The sequence below is a fragment of the Ahaetulla prasina genome, chromosome 5, assembly GCF_028640845.1.
Source record: "Ahaetulla prasina isolate Xishuangbanna chromosome 5, ASM2864084v1, whole genome shotgun sequence".
Lineage (NCBI taxonomy): Eukaryota > Metazoa > Chordata > Lepidosauria > Squamata > Colubridae > Ahaetulla > Ahaetulla prasina.
In genome coordinates, this window is record NC_080543.1 from 5,552,256 (window position 1) to 5,567,958 (window position 15,703).

Genomic DNA, 15,703 nt, shown 5'->3' on the forward strand with positions numbered 1-15,703 from the left:
CTGGAAGTAAAGCCAGACCTCAACTTATGACCACAACATTAGCCCAAAATTTCTGCTCCTAACTGAAAACATTCGTTGAGTAAGTTTTGGCTCATTTTACGACCTTTCTTGCCAGCGTTGTTAAGTGAATCACGGTGGTTATTAACTCAGTAACACGAGGCAAGAATACTCTAGACCACTGCTACACAACACTAAAAGATGCCTATCGGTCTTTACCACGTGCAGCTGTAGGACACTCTGATCATTGCATGATTCACCTTGTACCTGCTTACAGGCAAAGACTTAAAGCCATAAAACCAATAATTAAATCAGTGAAAACCTGGACGGAGGAATCAGAATTAAAGCTACAGGCATGTTTTGACTGCACTGATTGGAATATTTTTAAAGATACCTCTGCAGACCTGGATGAACTCACAGATACTGTAACATCATATGTCAGCTTCTGTGAAGACCTATGTGTACCTACAAGAAACTTGCGAATACACAGTAATAACAAACCTTGGTTTACACCTAAACTTAAGCAGCTACGACATTCCAAAGAGGAAGCCTACAGAAAAGGTGATAAAATGCTGTACAATCAGGCCAGAAATGCACTAACAAGGGAGATAAGAGCAGCAAAAAGAAGCTACTCTGAAAAGCTAAAGAATCAATTTTCAGCAAATGAACCAGCAAACATGTGGAAAACTCTTAAAAATATCACCGGCTATGGCAAACCTCCTTCCCAGGCTGAAGGTAATCAACAACTGGCAGATGACCTGAATGAGTTTTACTGCAGGTTTGAAAGGAAACTACAGCCACCTATCTCCACAACCCCCATCTCAGACACACCAACAACAGCCAAGCCTCCTACAACTGACCCCATTTCATTGGGTTCACAACCCCTAGTGATCACAGAAAAGGAAGTGCAGGACCTATTTCACAGACAAAAGCCAGGAAAAGCTCCAGGCCCAGACAAGATAACTCCTTCTTGCTTAAAAGTCTGTGCTGACCAATTGCCCCCCATCTTCACCCATATTTTCAATAAATCACTAGAGATGTGCTATGTTCCTTCTTGCTTCAAACGCTCTACCATCATCCCAGTGCCGAAGAAGCCCACCATCAAGGAACTGAATGACTACAGACCAGTTGCTCTAACATCTGTAGTCATGAAAACCTTTGAAAGGCTAGTGCTTTCCTACCTGAAAACCATCACGAATCCGCTCTTAGACCCCTTGCAATTTGCATACCGAGCAAATAGATCAACAGATGATGCTGTTAATATGGCTCTGCACTACATCCTACAACATCTTGAGTCTCCAAAGACCTATGCAAGGATCCTTTTTGTAGACTTTAGTTCAGCATTCAATACCATCATTCCAGACATTCTTCTAACTAAGCTAAACCAGCTACAGGTACCGGAACAGACTTGTAAGTGGATCACAAGCTTCCTAACAAACAGGAAGCAGCAGGTGAAGCTAAGCAAGATCACATCAAATACCTGTACAATTAGCACAGGGGCCCCCCAAGGCTGTGTGCTCTCCCCACTTCTCTTCTCTCTGTATACCAATGACTGCATCTCCAATGATCCATTTGTTAAGCTACTGAAGTTCGCAGATGACAAAACAGTGATTGGTCTCATTCGAGACAAGGACGAATCCGCATATAGACGAGAGGTCGAACGACTGGCCTTGTGGTGCAACCAAAACAATCTGGAACTGAACACACTCAAAACCGTAGAAATGGTGGTAGACTTTAGGAAAAACCCTTCCATACTTCCACCTCTCACAATACTTGACAACACAGTATCAACAGTAGAAACCTTCAAATTTCTGGGTTCTATCATATCGCAAGATCTCAAATGGACAGCTAACATCAAAACATCATTAAAAAGGACAACAAAGAATGTTCTTTCTGCGCCAACTCAGTAAGCTCAAACTGCCCAAGGAGCTGCTGATCCAATTCTACAGAGGAATTATTGAGTCTGTCATTTGCACCTCTATAACTGTCTGGTTCAGTTCTGCAACCCAACAAGAAAAACACAGATTTCAGAGGATAATTAGAACTGCAGAAAAAATAATTGCTACCAACCTGCCTTCCATTGAGGACCTGTATACTGCACGAATCAAGAAGAGGGCCGTGAAAATATTTGCAGATCCCTCGCATCCTGGACATAAACTGTTTCAACTCCTACCCTCAAAACGACGCTATAGAGCACTGCACACCAGAACAACTAGACACAAGAACAGTTTTTCCCCGAAGGCCATCACTCTGCTAAACAAATAATTCCCTCAACACTGTCAGACTATTTACTGAATCTGCACTACTATTAATCGTTTCATAGTTCCCATCACCAATCTCTTTCCACTTATGACTGTATGACTATAACTTGTTGCTGGCAATCCTTATGATTTATATTGATATATTGATCATCAATTGTGTTGTAAATGTTGTACCTTGATGAACGTATCTTTTCTTTTATGTACACTGAGAGCATATGCACCAAGACAAATTCCTTGTGTGTCCAATCACACTTGGCCAATAAAAAATTCTATTCTATTCTATTCTATTCATGTATATATCAGTGATGAAATCCTCTGCCGATTGCCACAGGTTCGCTGCCTGCGCATGCACGGTGCGGGCCAAAAGCACGCTGCGTGTCCGTGCACGGTTTTTATGGATTTTTTAGATTTGTCTATGGGTCTGTCTTTCTGTCTCTCTATTTATCTACCTACCTATCTCTATCATTTATCTCTGTCTGTGTATCATTTATTTCTATATCTATCTATCTATCTATCTATCTATCTATCTATCTATCTATCTATCTATCATCTATCTATCTATCTATCTATCATTCATTTATTTCTATATCTCTATCATCTATCTATCTATCTCTCTATCTCTCTCTCTTACTTCTTTCCTGCCTTCTGTATCTATCTATCTATCTATCTATCTATCTATCTATCTATCTATCTATCTATCTATCTATCTATCTTACTTCTTTCCTGCCTGCTGTATCTATCTATCTATCATCTATCTATCTATCTATCTATCTATCTATCTATCTATCTATCTATCTATCTATCTATCTATCTCTCTCTCTCTCTCTCTCTTACTTCTTTCCTGCCTTCTGTATCTATCTATCTATCTATCTATCTATCTATCTATCTATCTATCTATCTATCTATCTATCTATCTATCTATCTATCTCTTACTTCTTTCCTGCCTTCTCTCTCTCTCTCTCTCTTACTTCTTTCCTGCCTTCTGTATCTATCTATCTATCTATCTATCTATCTATCTAGCTAGCTAGCTAGCTAGCTAGCTAGCTATATCTCACTTCTTTCCTGCCTTCTGTATGTATGTACGTACCTATCTATCTATCTATCTATCAATCATCTTATTGTAAGTATCTATGATTTTTAACCTTGTGTATGTCTTTTAACTTTTAAAATTACTAACTGTTTGCATTCTACCCTTTCCCGTGTTGGTCTATGACAATAATATTTATTTAATTCTCTGACATATTTAAGAAGTCTCCATCTCCCTCGCATAGGGACTCTGGATGGTGTACAATAAAATATTAAAAGTATAAAAACAATATGCGACATTTAAAAGAAGCAAGTATTGTTCAAATTAATTAATAGGTGGAGAGAGGGCTTAAGGCAGGGGTGAAATCCAGGAGGTTCTGACAGGTTCTGGAGAACCGGTAGGGGAAATTTTGAGCAGTTCGGAGAACCGGCAAATACCACCTCTGGCTGGCCCCAGAGTGGGGTGGGAATGGAGATTTTGCAATATCCTTCCCCTAGGAGTAGGGAGGGAATGGAGATTTTGCAGTATCCTTCCCCTGTCACGCCCACCAAGCCATGCCTACAGAACCGGTAGTAAAAAAAAATTGGATTTCACTGCTGCCTTAAAGGTACCAACCCCTGAATAAGATAATAATGAAATAATAACCTATATCAAGATGTGATTGATTGGAATTTTGAAATTGGGACGCTCCCAGTGGACTCTACCATCAAATAATGATTTTTTTTGTCTCAGCCTTCAAGTGGTACCATCGTTTAGCACAGGGGTCTCCAACCTTGGTCCCTTTAAGGCTTGTGGACTTCAACTCCCAGAGTCCCTCAGCCAGCAAAGCTGGCTGAGGAACTCTGGGAGTTGAAGTCCACAAGCCTTAAGGGGACCAAGGTTGGAGACCCCTGATTTAGCACCTCTATCAAAGCTCATCCGTACAAAGTCTAACCCAGTGTTTCTCCATCTCTGCCCCTTTAAGACCTGAGGGCTTCAACTCCCAGAAGTCCCCAGCCAGCATGGCTGGCTGGGGAACTCTGGGAGTTGAAGTCCACAGGTCTTAAAGGGGCAGAGACTGAGAAACCCTGATTAACTCAAAAACAAAAACAGAAATGAGTCTTTTGTAAAAAAAAGAAAAGAAGAAGAAAAAGAAGAATGAAAGAATCTACGATACCTTTGTCTCCCGGCAGGATGGAGCGATAGAAACGATCTCGCCTCTTCTTTTCTTCGGGGTTAGGAGGCAGGGGTTTCGAACCGTGGTTGAGGGTCCCGGCGTCTTTGCCGCTGGAGCAGATCATGGTGCTTGTATTGCGCATGGGAGGTGCTGGCGGCTTGTCTTCAGGATTGGGGCCGCTGTTGGACATCTTCAGCAGCGGCTAGAGCTAGGACCGAGGAAGAAAGGGCATAAAACGAGGACCGAGTCAGGCAAACGCCGCGTTTCCGACTGGCGGAGAAATCGGACAAAATGAGGGATGAATTGTGGGCCTGTCTCACACCCCCCACGGGGTTTTAAAATATTTAAATGTGACCGAACAGGTAGTTTTCATTTTAACTTCGGGCGCTCGACAACTGACTCATACTTACGACGGTCACGTGATCCCCGTTTTGTGACCTTCTGACAAACGAAAGTCAGCAGGTTAGTCTGGCTAACCTGCTGACTTTCGTTTGTCAGAAGGTCACAAAACGGGGATCACGTGACCGTGATCACTTAACAACGGCGTTACATTATAAGAACAACAGGGGTTCGCTTAACCACTGTGGCAAGGAAAGTCGTAAAATGGAGCAAGTCCCCCCCTCCAGGCAGTTTTTATTTTATTTATTTTATTTATTGGAATTAGTCAAACAAAAACGAGAATAAGAGAATAAAAATACAATGACAGGGGCGATTAGGCGCGCTAGCATGCTCTATGGACCACTTAAGTATGAAGTAATTAGGAAAATTTGGGATTGAGCAGAAATTAGCTTTAGAGATTAACTTTAAAAATTAAAGATAAAGAAGACTTGAAATGTTACAGGACATGGAATAAATTTTACAAATGAATAGAGACAAGAGGCAGAATTGAGAGGGGTGTTTATGAATTGTTAGTAGAAGAAAGATGTATAAAACCATGGATCATAATATGGAGAAATTGGTAAATAAGCTAATATCAGTAGAAACTTAGTTGAAGTTTTCTTTTATTTTCTCTGCAGAAAAAATAATTGCTACCAACCTGCCTTCCATGGAGGACCTGTATACTGCAGGAATCAAGAAGAGGGCCGTGAAAATATTTACAGACCCCTCGCATCCTGGATATAAACTGTTTCAACTCCTACCCTCAAAACGACGCTATAGAGCACTGCACATCAGAACAACTAGACACGAGAACAGTTTCTTCCCGAAGGCCATCACTCTGCTAAACAAATAATTCCCTCAACACTGTCAAACTATTGACTAAATCTGCACTACTATTAATCTTCTCATAGTTCCCATCACCCATCTCCTCCCACTTATGACTGCATGACTGTAACTTTGCTGCTGGTAATCCTTATGATTTATATTGATATTGTTTCCTGATTGCTTATTTGTACCCGATGATTATCATTGTGTTGTATCATTAAGTGTTAAATTTGTACCCTATGACCATCACTAAGTGTTCTAAGTGTTGTACCTTGATGAACATATCTTTTCTTTTATGTACCCTGAGAGCATCTGCACCAAGACAATTCCTTGTGTGTCCAATCACACTTGGCCAATAAAAAATTCTATTCTATTCTATTCTATTCTATTCTATTCTATTCTATTCTATTCTATTCTATTCTATTTTGGGGTTTGTTTGTTTTTTGTTGTATTGTTGCAATTACTGTTAACATAGCACAGTTATAGTTATTAGCATGTATGTTATTTATCATTGATCCAGTGGTAAAATCTGAACTGGTTTATTATTGGTTTGGCCACTCCCATAAGGCTTAAAAGAGCAGCAACGGCTCTTGGGCTCTTTGTAGGAAAGCAACATTGCTACATTGATTTCTTGTCGGCGTCTCTTGTTTCTGAACTTCGTGGGACTCTGCCAAGAAAAGCCTTTGGCAGGGTGCCAAAGGAGACAAAGATTTGTGATAAGGCCAAAGGACCTTTTTTGAAGGACTTTGTTTTGGAATTAATTTGGACTAAGCTGGGAATGAAGTAATTCCCAGCTGTTATAGTAAAATAGGGATGTTTTAAGACTGCGTGTGTCTTTTATGCCTAAGTGAGCCTAGGTCACAACATAGCGTAAGTTTCCTAACCTCTAGTTAGCAATAGAATGTTTCCAGAAAAAAAGCTTCGAAGAATTAAGTTTACAACTCTTAGTGCTTTTTTAGGAACGCTGTTACAGTGAACTTTGGAGCATAGATCGTCAGAGATAAGTACCTAGGTCCTTCACAAAGTGAGGTCATCTGCTAGATCAATGTCACCTAGCAGGACTCGAACTCATGTTCTCCTGTTTCCTGTCCTGACGACTTCAACTAGGCCTCTCCCAACTTGGCACATTTGAAGACTTGTGGACTTCAACTCCCAGAATTCCTCAGCCGGCATTGCTGGAAGTTGAAAGTCCACAAGTTTTAAAGTGGCCAGGTTTGGACATCTCTCCCTTAAACAATGATAGGTAGTCCTTGATCTAAGACTATAATTGAGGCCCAGGATTACAGTCCTATGTTGAGCTGGTCATGAAGTGGGTCATCATGTGATCGGGCCCAATTTCACAATTTCTTTTTTTGCACCATTAATGTGGAAATCCAGTGTCTGAACGATGTGGTGGCCAAGTGGTGAAGATGCTCGCTTCCCGCTCGAGAGGTTGAGAGTTTGATCCTAGGTAGCGGCAGGCGTTTCTCTCTCAGGGGGCAAAGAGAAAATGCAGGCAGTCCTTGACTTACGACCACCATTGGGGCCCAGAATTTAGGTTGTTAAATGAGTTTTGCCCCATTTTACAACTTTTCTTGCCACCTTTGTTAAGGGAATCACTGCCATTGTTACATTAGTAACCCGGTTGTTAAGGGAATCTAGTTTCCCCATTCACTTTGCTTGTCAGAAGAAGTCGAAAAAGGGGATCAAGTGACCCGGGGACACTGCAACCGTCATAAATATGAGTCAGTAAGTCAAGAGTCCAAATCATGTGACCATGGGGATGCTGCAATGGTCATATGACTGTGAAAAACAGTCATAAGTGACTTTTTTGCCGCGATGTTGTAATTTTGAATGGTCACTAAATGAACTATTGTAACTCGCGGACTATCTGTATCTGCTGTGAACTCCAGAGAGGTGACAGGAAGGGCATCAGGCCAGTAAATGCTCAGCTCCATTCAGTCTCCACCCCAAGTTAAGTGAATTAAGTGAATCCATTGTTTGCACTGGCTGTTTTTTGTAGAAAATAAATCGCATTTTGTGACCAAAAAAATCCCAAATTAAAGGCACGTGATCACAAGTAGCCAAATGGCCATAAATACAGGCAGGTTGACACACAACGAAAGAACAATTAATCAGTGGAACGACTTGCCTCCAGAAGTTGTGTTGGTGCACCAACACTGGCAGTTTTTAAGAATAAACTGAACAATCATTTGTTGGAAGCGGCTGGTTTGTCCCCCTCCGCAGTTCAGGAGACACGATGACTTAATTAGCCGGCAACTATCAGCTCTGGCAGCAAACTAGTGAGCATCTGCCAAGTGTCTCCGTTATCTCTCTTGATGCCGATTAGTCAGCCAGGAAACCAGGAACAAACAGGACTTCAGCTCTAATTCTCCCTCTAAGCAGTTGATTTGCTTGCCACGAAGTGGTATAGCAGCCCTTGCTGCTTTTATATCCTGTGGGGTGTGGCTCCATGACTCAGCACTTCCTAGGCCTGCCCCATCCCTGCTTCTGTTGTTCCAACCTCTCCTGCCTATGAAACCTAGGGTCCAGCCAGGCCTGATTGCCATCAGCCGGATCTGGAGGCGTGGCCTGGGGGGGGAAGAGTCAGGGGACGGAGGCCTCGTTATCTCCTCCACCTGGCCTGCCTCTGACTCCTGGAGCTGAGCCAGGGAAGCCGGTGCTCCAGAGATAAGTCCTGATGGCCCTTCCCCCTCACTTTCCGAGTCACTTTCTGGCAAGGGCCCCGTCTCGGGGGGCACAGATACAACAGCAGTATAGGGTTTCCTGATCGAGCAGGAGAGTTGACTAGAAGACCTCCAAGGTCCCTTCCAGCTCTGAAAGTGGCTAAGGTTGGGTAATCCTGGCTTAGGGCCTCCCTGCATCAGCCCCGAATGCAAATATTAATGGTGGGTTTGGCACAACACCATCCTTGCACCCGTGCCAACGTTTTGCACGGCTGGCCAAACCACAGAATTTCTGATAAACATCGTGCCTCGGTTTACCTGCCTTGACTTTAGCGTCTCTGAGTGAAGATCCAACCGATAACAACTCCGGAACCCCGTTTCATATCTGGCTGCCCTCGTTCAGTCAGCTGCCTAACCTGGCCAGGGCTTCCCTGCCTCAGTTTCTCTCTTTTTCTCTTGTACTGTCAAGGTCGGAAAGATGGATGAGCGTTTCGCGGCTCCCTAAGAGAGGGTCTGCTGTTTCTGGGCTGGTATGGCAGTCATGCGTTCTCAAGGCAAAATTTTAAATTAAGGCAATGCGCTTAAGCATGCCAATTTCCTTAACTGGAATATTTATCTTTCTGGGATCGCAAGCAGGTTCTGTTTCTTGTCTCCCTTCCCTTCCCTCCTTCCTTCCTGCCTTTCATTTACTCTCACTCTCTTTCCTTTCTTTCCTTCCTTCCTTTCTTCTTTCCTTTCCTTTTTCCTTTCCCTTTTTTTCCTTTCCTTCCTCCTTCATTTTAGTCATTGCTCTGTTTTCTGGGTTTATTTAAAAAGGTGTGCCTTTCCTTTCCTTTCTTTTCCTTGCCTTTCCTTTCCCTCCCTCTTCCTTTCCTTTTCTTCCTTCCTTCCTTCCTCCTTTCTTTTCTTTTCCTTTTCCCTTCTCTTCTTTCCCTTCCTTCCTTCCTTCCTTTCCTCTTTCCTTTCCTTTCCTTCCCTCTTTGTTTCCTTTCCTTCCTCCTTTCTTTTCTTTTCTTTTCTTTTCCCTTCCTTCCTTCCTCTTTCCTTTCCTTTCCCTCCCTCTTCCTTTCCTTTCCTTTCCTTTCCTTCCTTCCTTCCTTCCTTCCTTCCTTCCTTCCTTCCTTCCCTTCCTTCCTTCCTTCCTTCCTTTCCTTTCCTTTCCCTTCCTTTCCTTTCCTTTCCTTTCCTTTCCCTCCCTCCTTATTTTAGTCATTGCTGTTTTCTGGGTTCATTTAAAAAGGTGTCCTCATCCAGACCACCACCACCCCAAATTTAATTTTATCCCTTGTGAGCGTGCGTGCCATCCACATATGCGTGTGGCATCACAAAACATGGCAATTCGCTCGCGCAGGCCATCCACACATCCGTGCGACGTCAAACAACACGGCAATTCACTCACGCGCACCATCCACACATACGTGTGGCGTCAAAAAACGCAGCGATAGAGGACGGGATTGCGCCTGGGCACCCCCACCTGCAGGTCACCACTACCGGTTCGCCCAAACCGGTCCGAACCGGCTGAATGCAACTTCTGGCCTGCCGCTAAAATGCAGTAATTTTTTCCACCTCACACAAAAGACACTAAAAGGAACAAAAAAAAGGCAAAAACGCTCCACCTTCCACCTGTAAAAAAAAATTTACCCAAATTCCCTTTTTCCTTAGGGGGGGTGGGGAGATGGAAGAAAACCTCATAAAAGCAGATGGGCTTTGATGAAACCGGAGGAGGTAGGGAAGAAAATGCCTGAGCCAGCACTGAGGCCAAGCCTCCTGCCTTCCAATTATCTGCATTTTCTCTCAGAAGACCTCGTAAAAGGCGAGCATTTATAATTCATGGGAGCCTCGGCAAGCAGACCTTTGTAGGATTAAGTCGGTCTAAATTTCAAGGGAGGAAAACAAAACCAGGATGCTTGTTAAGGAAGGAGTCAAGAAACCTTAAGGAACAAAGAATACGGAATACCAAGACTTGGAAGAGACTTTGGCGGTCATCTAATCTAACCCCCTGCTCAAGCAGGAGACCCTCTACCATTTATTTATTTATTATTTATTTATTTGATTTCTATACCACCCTTCTCCCAAAGGACTCAGGGCGGTTTACAGCCAGGATAAAACAACATAAATAAAAATTAAAACAATTTTAAAAAAACTGATTCTAAAATTAGGCCACAATATTTAAAACTATATAAAACCCACATCAAAATCCCCACATTTAAAATTTTGCGTTAGGCTAGACCTGCACGATGGAACAAAAAGGTTTTAAGTTCGCGTTTAAAGGTCCGGAGGTCAGGGAGTTGACGCAACCCCGGAGGAAGCTCATTCCAAAGAGCCGGAGCCCCCACAGAGAAGGCCCTCCCCCTGGGGGTCGCCAGTCTGCATTGTTTGGCTGACGGCACCCTGAGGAGTCCCTCCCTGTGGGAGGGCACAGGTTGGTGGGAGGCTATCGGTGGCAGCAGGCGGTCCCGTAAATAACCCGGTCCTATGCCATGGAGCACTTTAAAGGTGATAACCAACACCTTGAATTGCACCCGGAAGACCACCGGTAGCCAGCGCAGCTTGCGCAGGAGAGGTGTTACGTGGGAGCCTCGAGTTGCTCCCTCTACTACCTGCGCAGCCGCATTCTGGACCAGTTGGAGCCTCCTGGTGCTCTTCAAGGGGAGCCCCATGTAGAGAGCATTTCAGTAGTCCAGGCGGGACCAGTAGTCCAGGCTACCATTCCAGACAAATGGCTGTCTTGTTAAAAACATGTTGTGGTCCGCAAGCAGCCTGCGGAGCTGGCAACAGAGTCAGACAGCGATGAGGCAGAGGTGGGGCCAGGGCCATCGGGGAGGGAGGTGTGGACTCCAGAGCCTCCAGAAACTGACAGTAGTGAGGCAGAGGAACAGGAGGAGCCTGTTCCTAATGCATGCATGAGAAGAGCTGCCAGAAGGCAAGAGCAGCTCAAGCAAGGAGGACAACTCAGGAGTAAGGCCAAGAGATGTTTGGCCCCTCCCATAAAGCTTAAAACAGACCAGCAACAGCGTTTGGGCTTTGCCGGAAAACAACGTTGGTAGCTTCATCTTCTGCTTCGTCTACGTCTTGCATTTATTTTTGTGACTTCTGAACGTTTGCCAAGAAAGGCCTTTGGCAGTTTGCCTAATTAGACCAAGGTTTGCGATAGGGCTGAGGAATTTGTGTTGGGAGGAATTTGCTTTAATTTAGTTAAACTATGCTGGGAATGAAGTAATTCTCAGCTGTTCGAATAAAGTGTTGTTGTTTTTCACGGACTATCTACTTGGGCCTAGGTCACAACAAAATACTTTGGTGGTAGGCAAGATGTCAGCCGCTGCTCTATAGGTCAGCCACGACGTACGCCCCAAAATTTCTATTTGCTAAGCGAGACATTCCTGAGATGAATTTTATCCCCATTTTATGACCTTTCTTGCCGCGGTCATTCAGTGAATCACTGCGGTTGTTCACGTTAATTAACACGGCCGTTCAGTGAACCCCATTGACTTTGCTTCTCAGAAGGTCTCAAAACGGGACCACATGACCCCAGACCACTGCGACCGTCATAAATACGAGTCGGTTGCCACACGCCTGAATTTTGATCCACGGGGAGGCTGCCAACGGTCATTAAGTGTGAAAAGTGGCCATTATGGCCACTTTTCATACTTAACGACCGTTGGCAGCCTCCCCATGGATCAAAACGTTGTAACTTTGAACGGTCACCAAACAAACTCTTGTAAATCGAGGACTACCTCTTGGGGAGTTCTTCTCAGCCCCTCTGTGACTCCCAACTCAGAAGGACCCATGTGCCAATTCCTCCAAACGGCACACAAAGAATGTGAGACTCGGCAAAAATAAATAAATAAATAAATAAGTTCAAGCTCCCCCCCCCACCTCTTTATTTTCCTCCATTCCACCTCTAAAAATTTAGCAGAAAAGCAAGTTTCTAGTCCCTCCCACTACAGAGGTATGCTTGAGTGCCTTTGGACAATGGCAGCCAAAATCCAGAGGGAGAAGTGACCGCGGATGAGTGTCAGCCGCTACCAGCAACTCCTGATCTCCGGGGGGGGGGGATTAAAATTAGGGGCGTGTGAGGGGTTTGCAAAGTCACCACAGATGCAAAATACAACCAATTAAGCAACCATGGTAGCGCTGAAAGAACTCTGCTATAGAACAACACTATTCAGTTTTTCAGACTGTGGAATTGGTTAGTTGTTGTTGTTTTTTAAAAAAAATAATAATTCTGGACTTCCTGATCCGTTGTATTTATGATGGAAAATTAATTACATTTGAGCGAACTTTCTTTTTTAAAAAAACCGTGGGAGATTATTTCAGAATGGAATGGAATGTAACAAAATGGAATGGAATGGAATGGAATGGAATAGAATAGAATAGAATAGAATAGAATAGAATAGAATAGAATAGAATAGAATAGAAACTAGAATAGAATAGAGAATAGAATAGAAAATAGAATGGAATGGAATGGAATAGAATAGAATAGAATAGAATAGAATAGAATAGAATAGAATAGAATAGAATAGAATAGAACATGATAGGGAATAAGGAATAGGGAATAGAACAGATTACAGAACAGAATATAGAATGTAAAATAGAATAGAATATAGAATAGAATAGAATAATAATTAATAGAATATTTATTTTATTTTATTTAATAAATAATAAATAAAATAAAATAAATAATTTATAATTTATAAATAATAAATTATTTATAAATAATAAATAAATAAAGAATTAATAGAATAGAATAATTAGAATAGAATAAAATAATAATTAAGAGAATAGAATGGAATGGAATGGAGTGGAGTGGAGTGGAGTGGAGTGGAGTAGAGTAGAGTAGTGTAGAATAGAATAGAACAGAACAGAATAGGGAATAAGGAATAGGGAATAGAACAGATTACAGAACAGAATATAGAATGTAAAATAGAATAGAATAAAATATAGAATAATAATTAATAGAATAGAAGAATGAATAGAATAGAAGAATTAGAATAGAAGAATGAATAGAATAGAAGAATTAGAACAGAACAGATAGAATAGAATAGAATAGAATGGAATGGAATAGAATAGAATAGAATAGAATAGAATAGAATAGAATAGAATAGAATAGAATAGAATAGAAAAAATGGAATGGAATGGAATGGAATGGAATGGAATAGAATAGAATAGAATAGAATTCTTTTTTGGCCAAGTGTGATTGGACACACAAGGAATTTATCTTCCTTGCATAAGTTCTCTGTGTACATAACGAGCAACCAGCGATAAACCATGATCATATTCATAAAATACATTCATCATAAATTATAAAATATGATTACTGTGATTGCAGATAGAAGCAGTGGTCGATTTACAACATTTCATATAGTGATCGTTCACTAAAGTTTTTCACACTTGCGACCGTTGTGGCATCTTCATGGTCGCGTGATCAAAATTCAGATGCTTGGCAACTGACTCATATTTATGCCGGTCGCAGTGTCCCGGGGAATCTCCTGGTCTCCTTTTGTGCCCCTCCTGACAAGCAAAGTTAACGGGGAAGCCATATTCACGTAACAAGTTTGTTATTAACTTAACCACCGTAGCGATTTACTTAACAACCGCGGCAAGAAATGTCCTAAAATGACTTCACAAACTCACTTCACAACTGTCTTGCTTAGTAACGGGCAATTTTGGGCTCCATGGTCACTGTAAATTGAACTGAATTGAATTGAAATGGAATTAAATTTCTCATGCAATGCTTTCTCCATTGGCTTTAAGCTGACTCGGGCCATTTCTAAATTGCCACCTTGGATTTGTATCCTTATTTTATTTTTATTTTGGCAATTAAGGGATGTTTCCAATAATACCTGACCGATAAATCTTTGCTTCGGGGTGGCCATCGAAATAACTTTATAGACCGACTTTTCAATTCCAAGGAAGTCCCCATGGAGCAATATTGCCTTCCACTTTAATGTCAGCCGCTGACCTCAAAGACAGCTCCTGCAATAAATATCGCAGAAGCTACTCCGACCAATATTTTGGAGCAAATCGTAACAATAATAATCTGGCACCGCAGATCCTTTTTTAAAAAAAATATCTACATGCAGATTTTTTTTTTTATTGCTCGCGACCTCCTCTTTTCAAAATACCATTTTTCTTGCTTTCGAGTAGAAATTTTATTTGGGTGAATTGAGAGGCTTTCAATCAGGAAATTGGCCGTCCCAATAACACCACGGCATATTATTCAGGGCTATTTTTAAGAGCTATCAAGTCACCGTATAAATAAATGTGCAATCCTCAGCCAAGGCGGCTAAGATTACCGCTGCATTGGAAGAAGGTTGGGCGAAACCACACAGGCCCATTTAAGAAATAAAACCGTCCCTTATGGAAACTGGATCAGAGAAATAATCCTGAACGTTTTCGTTTTGCTTTCAAAGTCTGCGGATCGCATCTCGGTCCCTCGAGATCCAGAAAAGCAGGATTTTAACCAAGCCGAAAGCTCTCCAAATTAGACGCGGAGAACGACTTTTTATAGGGAATTTTTTAAAAAGCTCCGTTTTGTTTTATTTTTTTGTTCATGCAATTAGCTTCATCAGTTCTGTTAAGGACGAGGGTTTGCAAGCAAAACCAAGTTTTAAACCTGGTTAGCTCGACCAGGTTCTGGTGGTTTAAGCCAGTGATGCAAAGGCAAACGAGTGGAAGTTGAGCGGCTGTATAAATATTTTCAATAAATAAATAAATGTGGTAAATAGATTAGACTAACAGAGTTGGAAGGGGCCTTGGAGGTCATCTAGTCCAACCCCCCACCCAAGCAGGAGACCCTACACCAGTGGTTCTCAACCTTTATAGTGCTGCGACCCCTTTAATACAATTCCCCATGATGTGGCGACCCCAACCGTAAAATTATTTTCATTTTGAATTGATCGCGCCTGAAGCCGTATTGGCTAGCGATCTGAACTGCTTGCGATTGCCTTGAGGACGGAGGCATTAAAGCGGAGACTCCTCCCCTATTAAGTTTATCGCGCCTGAAGCCAGATTAGGCTAGCGATTGGGAGTGATTGCAGCTGGCTTGAGAGGGAGACATCAGAGCAAAGATTTCTCTCTTTTTTAATTCATCGCGCCTGAAGCCGAATTCGGCTAGCGATTTGAAGAGCCTGCAGCTGGCTTGTGGAGTCAACCATTGAATTTTTTTTAGAATTTTTTTTTTATTGGCCAAGTGTGATTGGACACACAAGGAATTTGTCTTTGGTGCAGATGCTCTCAGTGTACATAGAAGAAAAGATACGTTCATCAAGGTACAACATTGGAGCGCGATTCTTCAACTCGCAAGTATACTTCCCATATTTCCGATGGTTTTAGGCGACCCCTGGCAAATCGACCCCCAATAGGGTCCCGACCCACAGGTTGAGGACCGCTG

The 15,703-nt window shown here is 42.3% G+C and overlaps 1 protein-coding gene across 3 annotated transcripts in view; it reads right to left on the reverse strand.

Moving 5' to 3' along the window:
• PAK1 (p21 (RAC1) activated kinase 1) overlaps positions 1 to 15,703 on the reverse strand; it is a 108,144-nt gene that overhangs the window by 49,049 nt on the left and 43,392 nt on the right. For all 3 annotated transcript variants that reach the window (XM_058186546.1, XM_058186545.1, XM_058186544.1), the window contains exon 2: positions 4,442 to 4,649. In XM_058186546.1, the coding sequence (XP_058042529.1) occupies positions 4,442 to 4,631 (190 nt within the window). In that variant the 5' untranslated portion in view covers positions 4,632 to 4,649. The remainder of the gene's footprint in view (positions 1 to 4,441; positions 4,650 to 15,703) is intronic.